Genomic DNA, 12,829 nt, shown 5'->3' on the forward strand with positions numbered 1-12,829 from the left:
ATCTAGTACTGAGAATAAATATATCTTATAGAACATAACAGTAAAGAACTGATCACTTATTTATGTTTTTAATTAGATTTGATATATTTCTTCAATATTATTTTTCATGTCAGTGTTAATGTCATGAGGCTGTTCAGTGACTCCATGACACTTTCAATTTGACTCATTAGGATTTTATTAAGAACCAGATGTGTTCTTTGTAATTTCTGCCCAGTAATACTATTAATCTATAAATCAATAGACAGGTCTATATAAAGATATAATCCATGTTTCTGTCTCATGTTTGTATGGCATTAAGAGAATCTGGAACTTTTGTTTTTCCACTGAAAGCTCTAGTTTGCACAGTAAATGCCATGTGGGTGAAGTTTTATGGATGATACTCTGATGTCCCATTCTCCTGAAGGCAGCACAGAGCTGCACCACCAAAACTCACAGAAACACTGAAGAGAAGAGCTATGATTAATGTAGTTACAGTTCTATCCATGTTTTAATGTTGCAGAGCTCAGTCGTTTTGCAAATAGTTTAAAGTTTAAACTGGCATTGCTGTACATCTTTTATCAGGTCATTTTGTGCAAGATTTAACAACTAGAAAATGGCAAAGAATAAGAATATTTTTTCCACTCTGATTAGCTGCTGTTAGACCTACCGATTTTAACTTGAATGTTCATTGCATTTTTTGTAGACACCTGTGAAAATAATTTCTATTCCCATGACTTTTTTGTTTTCTGGGAAATTATTTTTGATGATAAATACAGAAACAAGCATAAAAATTAAAACATCTACAATAGTGATAGTAATATTAATGATAAAAAAATAGTCTGCAAAGTAGCCTGCAAATTCTTTGGTGGGGGGCGGTGAGGGACCTGGATAAAGGCTAGGGGGGCCCTGGCCCAAAAAAGGTTGAGAAATACTGCTTTAGACCTTCCCTAAAAGCTGGGTCTGTCTTAGGAAACCAACCAGTTTATTGGAACTCAAACATTCTCCGAGAAGAGCGTTTAAAAATCCAGTCAGAATTATCCTGGATGTCATGGTAACGGGAATGATGATGGTGGGAGTTTGTCCTGTAATTGTGTCTTTGGGGAAGAAACTTAACTGCCTTGCCCTTGTATGGTGGACAGAAGACCTGGTCGTGCCGGTGCATGGCAGCCTTCTGACAGACCATCAGTGTGTGCGTGTATGTGTGAATGGGTAAATGACTGAAACGCTTTAGAATCCTCTAGTCTAGATAAAGTGCTATACAAGTACAGGCCATTTACTATTTATCATGTGGCTGAGGTGCAACTTACTACACTTCTACTAACTAGAACTATCCATATAGAGGAAATGACTGTTAGCCTGATTTTTGGGTTGTCCATCAGTTCTCCTGACCAAACCAAAGCGCCTGACATCGAGTCTTACCTCAAAGTCATTGGCCTTGTTGTAGTGCATGTTGAGAGCCCTGAAGAGTTCTGCGTCCCGGCTCACCATCAGGTCTTCGGCCACGGTTTCACCCTCATTGATGGCCTGACGGGCAAACTTCTCCATCTGGATATAGTAGAACTCTCTAAAGTTGCTGAACCACTTGATCAGCTGGGAGGTGATGCACCGATTGAACTGGGAGATAAAAAAAAAAGAATGTGTATGGTTTAATCAAATACTGTACATCAAGAAAATTTGGGAAAGGTGGCCTTTCCCTAAAATACTGATCAAAATTAAAAATGTTCTCTGTAACTGCGGTTGAGGACCTCACTCACTAGCCAGGCTTAAATACTTAAATACTATTAACAGACTGGCTTATGCTATGAACCAAATTTAAATAAAACTATCCAATGTTTTCTGCTGTATCATGTATCACATCATAACCCAATGTTTGCTTTTGTCCTCGTTTGCATGACAGCATGCCTTCATCTGAGCCGCTGAATGACTGCTTGCATTAATTATGGCAATCCATGAACTTGGGAATTTGCTTTTTGTCTGGCAACGTGGATTTTCCATGCAAATAATTTTCTTGTTTCGCAGTATGAAAAAAACCCCAACTCAAACATGTAACTAAATATTTTATTTATATATTTTTCTATCACTGGGAGATAGCTCCACCACAGCAACTGCTCTGAGCCAACCATGACGGTTGTAGTCATCCACAACCACGCCTAACAGTAAGCATGAAACATTAAGTTTAACATCTAACATAAATGAGGCCTGCAAAGTTTAAGATGGAGTTGTTTTTTTTTTTTTAATCTCTGAGTATTTTCTGGTTTGGTGAATTTTCTAGGATGTTTTCTCCTCTCCTGGGAGGACTAGCAATTGTCTCAAATGGCTTCTTACTGAAAAGTAACAGAGTTTATTGTTTTGAAATGTTCATATAAGTCTTCTCAGATTCATGGGCCACAACATTTTTCTTCTCTACCCACATTGCTGGGTTCAAATCCCAATCGGAACCCTATCCAAATGCAGGTCCATGTTCTACCCTGAGATGTGTGGCTTCTCTCTAGTACTTCTTCCCACAGTCCAAAAACATGATTGTTAGCTCCAGTCAGTTTGCCCTAACCCTAACACTGCATGGTCATTTGTCCGGTGACAGATTTTCAGGAGTTGAGTTTGACCCCTTAGTTCAAGCGAAAGGAACTCTAAAAGCTGCAGCATACCAATCATCTTGGCCTCTTCATGTTCCCACATGACTAATCACTGAGTGCAGAAATAAGGTCCATTATAACAAAGATGAGCAAAGGTGTGGCGCAGACCAAAGGAAAGTCCTTTGGTCTGCTCATTTTGTCAGGACCAAAAGCAGACTTTATTTTCTGCGTTTGCTTTCACATTACACTTTTTCCAAATGAACAAAGCCACATGTAAGGCAATCATTGCTCCCATTGGAAAGAAATGTCAGGGGTGGGACAGAGTGTAAAACGTTTAAATATCTACCGTATTTTCCGCACTATAAGGCACACCTAAAAACCTTCAATTTCCTCAAAAGCCGACAGTGCGCCTTATAATCCGGTGCGCCTTATATATGGACCAATATTGAGCCACAACAGGTGTAGTAACTACGGTAAGCAGCCGCCGACTTCATTTTCCCCGTAGAAGAAGAAGTGCGCGGTGCATGCTGGGATAGTTGTCAGAACACTGGTTTGTTAATAAAGTTTGATAATACATTTAAAGCAAGGGTGTGAGGGGCAGGGTAAGAGAGACAGAGACTGCGGCAGCAGCGTGTCGGTTGGTCTGTGTTACCCAGAAAGCAGTTGGGCACAATATCGCAACACCAAAACCATGAGTGAAACAACAACTGGGGCAGCCTACTATATAAAGTACTCGGGGACTGCTTCTTTACAAATGTGGATGTGTAATAATAGAGTACGGAACAAATTGGCAACCCAAACTGAAGTGTCTATTCTATGCGCCTTATAATGTGGTATGCCTTATATATGAAACTTTTTTTAAAATAGGCCGTTCATTGAAGGTGCGCCTTATAATCCGGTGCGCCTTATAGTGTGGAAAATACGGTATTTTATCACGTTTTATAAAGCTCATTCGAGGGTTATTCTAGTAAGAGAAGTTGGAGCTTAATTTTGGCTTCATTATGTTGCTTAGATGTTTCTAATTCTGTCCTAGAAGAAAAGCTGCCATGAAGAGAGAGAGAAAACAACAAACTGCTGACCAGCAGTCTCCAGAAAGAAGAAACACAGAGGAACACAGACTAAACTGCAAGGACTGAAGACTTTAATGCTATAGACTTCCACTATCTCCACTGTTCAGATAAAACAGAAACGTTCGTTTTACAAGAAAAAAAAATTAAAGATTTTGTCAAGATTTGGTTATGTTTTTTTGTTGTTGTTTTAGATAATTTAAATTAGTTTACATCAACTTTTAATTATTGGACAGGAGTTTGACAGCATTTTAGCCTTAAGTGGAAGCAAAATGTGTAGAAAAACAAACAGTGAAAATACATGTGTGTGTTTGCGTGTGTGTGTATGCGTGCGTGTGTGTGCGTGTGTGTGTGTGTCTGCGTGTGTGTGTGTGTGTGTGCGCGCGCGTGTGTGTGTGTGCGTGTGTGTGTGTGTGTGCGTGTGTGTGCGTGTGTTCGTTGAAGGGGAAAAACTGCTTTGACACAGAGATTAAGCTCTGTATTGTTACAAGACATTGTCTCACAGGAACGAGGGATGGGGGACGGTGGGGAGTTGAGACGAATAACAGACAGAGGGATGAATGGTAGGAAAAAAGGAATGCACAGAGGGCATGAGATGAGGGAAAGAGATATTTTGTCGCTGGTGGTCACTTGGGGGTGACATAATGGAGCATAACTGCAGGCGGGGGTGGAGGGGGCAACAGGAGGGGAAAGTGTTTGTGAGGTTGGGTACATTTTCTGACCTACAAGTTGCTTAGAAACAACAACTAACTGGCTGTTGGATGGATTTAAAAACCCTTAAAATATATCTATTTTATTTCTTCTCACGCTGAATTTTAAAAAAAAGATTTTAATTAGAGTATATTTATTTTGTGAATAGAATTAAATAAACAAAAATAAATAAATAAATAAATAAAAGCGCAGTGATGTTCACTCCAAATTAAATCTTTGAAGTGAATGACCTGAGGAGGTTGGAGGAGAAAAAGAAACGGTTAAAGATTCCTCTTTCGGGATACTCTAGATGGGATATGCGCTGAGAAGGTTTAAAAGTCCACTGTTAAAGTTCCAGCAACATCATAAAGTGGAGTGCACAAACTACACAAATTAAAATAAACGTTTTGTTGCTTTTTCTATTTTATCTGCTCAATGATAAACTAAATATCTGCAACATTTTATGGATAGAAACAATATAGTCAGATTTTTGTAGACAAACCATCTATACATCATTGGAGATGACATACAAAGTCTTTTGCACAATCCGGTTCAAAAACACTTTAATTCCGAGATGAAATCAAATGTTGCTAGAGTTACAACTCTAATTAGATTATCTATAAACAAAAACATATAAAGCTGAAAAAAGTTTGTTGTCCTGAGATACAAAACTAAAAGCTATTCAGAAGCCAGATGTTTTGCACCTACTCATTGCACCTCCTGCAATGAAACTCATGGTGCATGTTTGAGTTTCTGCTCAAACATGGACCATGAACTGACAAACCGCTCTCCCACTAACACACCCAGCCCCAATCAGCACAAAACAAAACAACAGACACAAGAAAGAAAGATAATGGAAGTGGTGAGCAGGCAAATCGCTGAGTTTGAGGAATGCCATTTTATGTTTACGATGAAGTGGCAGTAAAGGGAGCGTGTCAGAGATGGTGTCAGGGAGGCCTGACTCCCCGTATTCTTCTGTTGACAGTGGGTGTTGTCATTGCCCCGGGGCCACAACTGAAGGGCAGACACTCACATCCTTTAAGAATATGCCCACTTCAACTAAAAACACCATAGGTCAGCAAGTTATTTTTGTTTGTTTATTTTCTAACAGACAGGGAAATTGCTCAGTAAGCAAAAGTCTCAGAAAAACCAGTCCTATATGGAGGGACGGCTGTGGTATCCACCGTTTCCTTTCTGTGAGATTTGGCTGTGTGGGTAACAGGTAAACCTAGACATCTCTCACCCCAACAACAGGTTCTAAGTAATTCTGGGGACTCCCAAGAATGATTCCAGACCTTATTGAATTGAATTCAGGTCCTGAGGGTCTCAAAGCAGGTGCCAAAAAGGATCCTGATTAAATGCCTCAACTGGTACACTGAACTCTGTCTCTAAAGGAGAGCCCAGACACCCAACAGACAAAACTAACCTCAGTCACTTGTATCTAAATCAGCTATTATTCATTTCTCATGATAGTCTAAATTCTTTGCTTGAGGCAAGACTGACTCCCAAACCTTTTCCAACTTTAGTCTTTGCAGAAACTCCACCATGGCATGGCAGAGGGGTTTGAGTGCTAATGAGCATTTGAACTGATCAGACAGTTCAAATGCCTATGTGATCAGGCATTTGCACTAATCAGACTAATACGTTTCCTTCAACAATGCATTGTTGAAGGAAATGTATTAGAGGTGCGGACACCCTCCATGTTTCCAGTTCTCGTGAGTGTGTGTTTGCTTGAGTCCTCCAAACATACTCATAGCCATTGTGGCCAAAAAGCTTAAAGCTAAACTTTTTGGCCACCCTTATGATAAGGGTATGCGTTTTTTAAGAAAATTATTACAAGGAAGCATTATGGTGAGTATTGGGTACAGCTGAATTTGTTAAGACAAGCTGCTTCATATTCTCCTGGCATTGCCAAATTGGCTGTGTAACTTATTGTGCAACTGATTGACAGGATGGCTAAACGGTGGCATGGACTCTAAATGATTCCCGCTGAGGCGAATACATTGAGATGTCACTTCAGCCTCTTGAGGCAGGAGTGATAAATGCGTCACAGCTTCACGCTCACTGCATGCCTGTAACTTAGTGTGAGTGTAAATAGTCAGCTGCGTGTGACTTCGAAGGAGCTCCCTGAGCCAGAAAGCGTCTAATTAATCCTCCTCCAATCTTAACGAGGTCTTAATTACTCTCACTGACTCTCTCAAGGCGTCTCGCACTAACTCTGACTGTCTGGTCAGAAGGCAAGAGGTCTAGGATTTTTTTTGTACGTGTGTGTGCGTGTGAATGTGTGTGTGTGTGCGTACGCTTGCTTATCTGCACCCAAAACAGTTGTCAGATCAACCCACTTCCCACACTCAGCGAGGAGGTCATTGTACATAAGAGGCTCATCTTTAAGAACCAGTTTCCCATAGACGAAGTCCATTCAAGTCCAATTAGCGGAGCCATTCAGGGCCTAATTCCCTTACAGTGAACCCTTCTAACACATGCTACTTATTGTTCCCTGGGAAGGAGGGGGTGCCGGTCGGAGTCGGAGTGAGGGTGAGAAAGGGAACGGGAAAGAAACACTGCCCCTGATTTCAGTTCTGATAATGAAGGCAGTGGGACAATTAAACGGGACACAGACTGCTATCTCCTGTCTTCAATAAAGCCTCAAAAAGAAAAGCCTCACTTGTCACAAATAGGATTATCCACGATTTACTTTCTTTTTTCCCATCAAGCAGAGTAATAGTTGTGAAGTGTCACATAAATAAAATGGATTAACTGGGATTATGACTCAATTAAAACTTAAGTTTAGTATATACATTGAAATCAATGTTTATACTGTACATGCAAATGCATGAGACACAAACTGAAAAGAGACTTTATTTCCTGAAAAACGGCAATGTGTGTGTTCTTTTCTTAATTATCATTACATCTACAGAACAGGACCAGGTCCAGATTGCAACAAACATCAGCATCGACTGTCCCTCCACTCACGACTGGCACGGGTCAAAGGTCAGGAAAAGGGCAGCTAACAGCTCTATAGACCCCACACATTGGGGGTCTATAGAGCTGTCTATAGACCCCCAATGTGTGCAGGCAAAAGTCTAAACACAAACTGTTTAGACTTTTGCCTGCAGGTGGCTCTATATAATCGCTGGAGCCAATTGCCACAGACAGTTTCTTGGTGGTCCGTCTCGCTGCTATGATACAAAAGAAGCAGATGTCCGCAACCTGAATTTTTATTTATTATTTTCTTTAGGTATACAGAAACAATAGCTGTACATACATTTATTTTTTCCTTCTTTTTCAAATTTAGGAACATTTTTAAGCCTGCTTTTTGGCTTTAGTTCTTAAAAAAATGTAAATTGTTCCTTACATATAAATTTAGAAATGTTGTAGATGTGTGAACTTCTGTTCACACATCTACAACCCCAACCAATTTGTGATTAGAGCATGTGATTAATCAATGTGATTAGAGCATATTATTTGCTCTAATATAACAAAACATGAAATGTGTTTGCAGTCAGTGTCACAAAACAAACTTTAGCTGTGAAAAAAAAAATAAAATTTCAAAAGCGGTTTTGACTTGCATAGAAACTTTGAACAGTGGCCATCTGCTGTGCAAAGTGGACAACAGAAACATCTCTCTAATGTAAGTTTGCAGAGATTCGTCAGATTACTGAATCGCAATCTGGAGATAAAGTCACAATCTGGAGATAAATGAATTATTAACCTCATTTCAATCTACAACACAAAACCTGAACTTATGCGATGCATAAACTTCATAGTTCTAATAAAGTCATTTGATAAGGCAGAAATAAAAACAAAACAACTTAATTTGGAAATTTAAGAATATAATCAAATAATCTGATTAAAGAATGATATAAGTGTTGGTATGAGTGTTATTAGTTGTCTTCTATGTTTTGATTAGATTTATTTAAACATAAAATAATATTACTCCGTTATGTTTCAGCCTGCTGCATTTCAAAACCATTTTGTTGTCCTTTATACTATGGTATAAATTTGGGTGGAATAAATGGTATAAATTCAGTTTCAAAACAAACTTTAATGTACTAAAAAAGAGGGGAGGTAGTCTGAGTGACATATCCTGAAAATATTCAGGTGAATTTATGAGAATCATATCTAATATTATGGATTCATATCTCTGCAAAAGGTTTTGACTTCTATAGACATTTTAGTGTTTTAGTGCATTTTTCATTTACTTGTTGTAGTTTAATCATCAAACATGGCTTTAATTTCAAGTGTGAAGGAAACCTATTTTCACAAATGTTATATAACTGTATAAATGTTGATTGTTTTAATTGAACTCTTACAAGAGCAGACCAGCTATGCTGCCTGTATTTTTGGATGATGTTTTTCACTTATTTAGTTGCAATTTGGTAATTTCCCCCTTTCAGCAGCTTTTTAATCACTTAATGGACTCTTGGTTGATGGCCAGACAGGTTCTCGCTCTCCTGCGATAGGTCAGCTTAGCAACCTTGAGTTTGCATGGCAACCTGGTGTCCCATGGCAGCCAATGAGGATGTGGCACTCCCACAAGGAAGTGGTCACCATAGACATGAGCCATAGGGCATCTGGTGTGTGAGTGCGTGCGCGTGTGTGCGTGTGTGTGTATGTGCGCATGTGCATGTGTGTGTGTGTGTGTGTGTGTGTGTGTGTGTGTGTGTGTGCGTGTGTGTGTGTAGGGGTGTGTGTGCGTGAGTGTGTGTGAAAGAGAGTGGTTGCTCATTTGAATAGAGCGTCCTGAATCTGTCGAGGAGCCGTATGCTCCTTTGCAAAACCCATAGCAGCCTGTAAACACCAAACAATCAGCGCTTTTGTTTAATAGCTCTAGTTCTGTTGTCTTCCCTTTCATTTTACCCCCACTCCTCATGTCTCTCCTCCCCCACAATCCCTCTCTCATTTTCTCCAAACATGCAATCATTTGCACACACTTTGGTCATTTTTTTTTCTTTCCCTCTTATGGCAAACTTCCTGGGGTTCTGTTAACTTTTCTCAGCCTAATCTCTGGAGTCTGTCTCCTGCTCGGCCACAGCTCCTCACTTTTCGTCTTTAATTGTGCTGAGGAGAGCAAACGCAAACGTAGCTGTGTGTGTTTTGAGTGAAAATGGCAAAAAGCTTCAGGTCACGGTGTGTGTGAGTCAGGGGAAGCTATTATACAGTATGTGTGGGAGTGTGTGAGAGGGAAAGTGGGCGTTGTCCCCCCCCCACCCTGCTGACTAAGGCCAGGCCGATTAAGGCCAGAAACTCTAATTATGTGACAAAAATGTGCCAGATTGGAACACCCATCTGCGCTCTAAGTTTTCACACACATGCATGCACACGCACACACCAACACACACACCAACACACACCAACACACCTACACACACACGCAAACCCCCCACCCCCACACACACACAACACGCACACACACACACATACAGGCATGCACGCAGATACAGAGTGCAGAAATTATCAGCTGAATATGATGGAACTTTACCAAAAAAGTTAGCAATAATTATAATAACATGCAAACTGAACTACAACTTTTGCACAGTTTTACAACCAATAACTTCAAAGCATTTTTTTTTTTAATTTCATGAGCTCATCCCTTCTGTTTACTTAGTGTCTGTATAATTGAAAGGTTTGGTGAAACAAGGTGGTGGCAGTATAATGGTGTAGGTGTGCTTTGTTACAGAAGAATCATCATGCCATGTTAAAGTTTTAAGGAAATTGGATGAAGCTAAAAACAGAGCTAGTGCTTCCCTAAAATTACAACTACAGCTATAAAAGAATGTTTTAGCTCAAAGTATAGTTAACTTGAACTTTTTAATTTTTTTTTGCAAATTCTTGAAGGATCTGTAATTAATTCATTGTAATATTTTTAATTGAAAAACCCTTTATTGTTGCAAAGTAGGCCAAAGAGAAGCAGCTTTGTTGTGAGCGGATGCCGCTTGTGCATCAGATTTACTGTTGTACCAGAAATAAGCAAATACAAAGGTTCCACCTGGAACAAGATACAATTAATTGCATTTACATTTGAAGTACGTTAAAATCTATGTAGTTAATTACTGAAATTTAAATAATTTTGAACAAATTAACTATTTATTCCCAAATATTTACATATAATTTAGAATTTCTTGGCTAGACATTTTCAAAGACACTCTCCGTCTTAGCTGAAAGACACTACGCTAGATGTGCAGAGACGACATTTTTCAGCTGGAAATGCAGCAGGAAGTGGACTAAGTTGCCATTAAGATGTGATGAAGTTTATTTTTGTAAAGACAAAATGAGAAACATCTGAAAGGTCTGAATATTTCTACCAAAGCGTTTTTAATTGAATGTTCTTTAATGTTATTCTAAATAAAGACACTATAAAAGGTCAAACAAGACATTTAAAAAAATGACACCAAAGAACAAGAGTGACTTTTTCAAAAGGGAAGAAGAATAAAAATAAAGAAACTGGTCTTACCTTGACGTCAGAGAAGAACATTTTGAGCATGTTGGAGGAAGGGTAGCGAGTGTAGAAGAACATCAGCTTGGCTTTCTTCAGATGGTTTGGAGACAAGCCCTCCTGAATCTGAATCATGACATGTTAAGGTGCCAAAATCTTTTAAAATAAAAACACATAAGGGAGGTTCTTCTCTCATTATTTCCTGCATTGGTAATGATAATATTTATTTATGTCTGTTGAAGTTGAGAAGAAACATAAATTTGCTCCTCACTTCAACAAGGAAACTGAGTTTAGACTAGTTAGCACATAACCAGCTATTCTCAAACTATTAGCTCCTGCCTTCAGTTTAAGTCATTTCTTTCATGGTTGTTGAACATACTTAATAATTCAGGCTATAAATACCCAAAAGGTATCATAAAAGGTGTCATATTTTAATCACTTTCAGTCTCTTTTTGGTCACATTTTGTGTTTTTTTTCTTTTTAAGTAAACATGTCAAGAAAAGTAACTGTTTCTGCTGTCAAAAATAGAAAAATGACAAATTTCAACTTCCATCAAGAAATGAAAGTGAAGTGAAGTGAAGTGAAGTGAAGTGAAAATAAAAGTTATTTTTTTGGAATAGCCTATCATTATTACATCACTATTTACTAAAGTTCAATGCAAAGCATAATTACTGATGAAGCAGCTTTTCTTAATAAAAAAAGCTATATAGAGAATTTGAAAAACTTCCACAACTACATGACAAATTCCTGTAATTTGTTTTTTTTCTATGTATTTTATGTCAAAATGATTACAATAAAGTAGAAAATTTACTGAAAATTATTTTAAAAAGCACACTACTTGCTAGTTTTTTCTCTTTTAAGCAAGCAGTTGATAGCTAGCTAGAAAATTTCAGAATCTATTTAATTTCAAATTTTACATACTGTTTATGTAGAAATTATCACACATTTCAATGCATTTTTAGTTTCTAGTTTTCTGGATGGACATATTCAAAACAATCTATCAAACTACAATCATTTTGCATATGTTGTTTATTTGCTCAAATGTCACTTATGATAGGCTTGAATATTTTTCTAATTATTACACCAATCTGATCACACCGATCTTATCTTAGTTGTAATCTCTTTTTGCTTAACATACAGTAGTCTATGCGGAAACTATAGAAATTTACTTGAAGATGTAACAATTCGAGAACCTCGATTTTTAAAATTCTTTGAGGCAAATTTTAGAACAGTGTTCTTACCTGGATGACTGTTCAACAAGCTATGACGTATGCTCAGTACTATTAGCAGCAATGGAGCGAGATGGTGAGGAACATAAATTTTCAAAGCAAGAAAGAAAGAAAGAAAAAACATTACAAATTACGCAGCTCAGTGCTGTTACTGCACAATGGGGTTGGTGTTTCACAACTGCACATCCTCAATCCCCATATAGGAAACATCCACTACCTGCATCAAGCTAGTTTGTGGCTAGCAGGTGACATTTTTATTTTTATTTGCAATTGTTACTACAGAATCTATCTGGAATGTACAAGAAAATAAATTTTAGCTAACGTAATGATCAAGAAGAACAATGACATAAAAACATGGTAGTGTGTAGCTGGTACAAATTGTCACTTGGCAGACAGTTTTCTAAAAACCGCAACAGTGAGGATAAAATGCTTTCCACCCAAAACATTAAAAGTAGATGAAGTAAAGAGATTTGTCAGTTTTGGAAGAACGCGAGTCTCCTAAAAGAACACTTGCATTGATGGTTTTTGAATCTTTGAATAAATTTGCGAATGCAAAGACCAAAATATATACTTCCACGTACTAGATATAATTTTTTTTTTTTTACTTTATGTCCCACTTAGGGCTAAATGGAACATATAAACAAAGTGGGCCTGGTCTTGCAAAGAATATAGTAATTTACACCCAAAGCAAACACAAGCACCTGCTGGCTTCTGATCAAATCCCATAGATCCCTTCATCCCACAGACTCGGCGACAAAAATAATAATTATGAGGGCCTTGGATTCAGGGGCGGCGAGCGCTTGTGTGTTCAGTGTTAGTGTGTGTGTGTGTGTGCGTGTGTGTGTGTGCGTGGGT

General features: G+C 38.3%; 1 protein-coding gene across 3 annotated transcripts in view; it reads right to left on the minus strand.

Annotated features, from left to right (window-relative positions):
• The window catches only part of LOC103473252 (prospero homeobox protein 1-like), a 47,161-nt gene that overhangs the window by 24,803 nt on the left and 9,529 nt on the right, over positions 1-12,829 (minus strand). For all 3 annotated transcript variants that reach the window (XM_017310024.1, XM_017310028.1, XM_008423341.2), the window contains 2 exons: positions 10,764-10,871; positions 1,399-1,593 (listed from right to left, as the gene is read on the minus strand). In XM_017310024.1, coding sequence (XP_017165513.1) covers positions 1,399-1,593; positions 10,764-10,871 — 303 coding nt within the window. The remainder of the gene's footprint in view (positions 1-1,398; positions 1,594-10,763; positions 10,872-12,829) is intronic.

Source organism: Poecilia reticulata, linkage group LG2 (assembly GCF_000633615.1).
Source record: "Poecilia reticulata strain Guanapo linkage group LG2, Guppy_female_1.0+MT, whole genome shotgun sequence".
Lineage (NCBI taxonomy): Eukaryota > Metazoa > Chordata > Actinopteri > Cyprinodontiformes > Poeciliidae > Poecilia > Poecilia reticulata.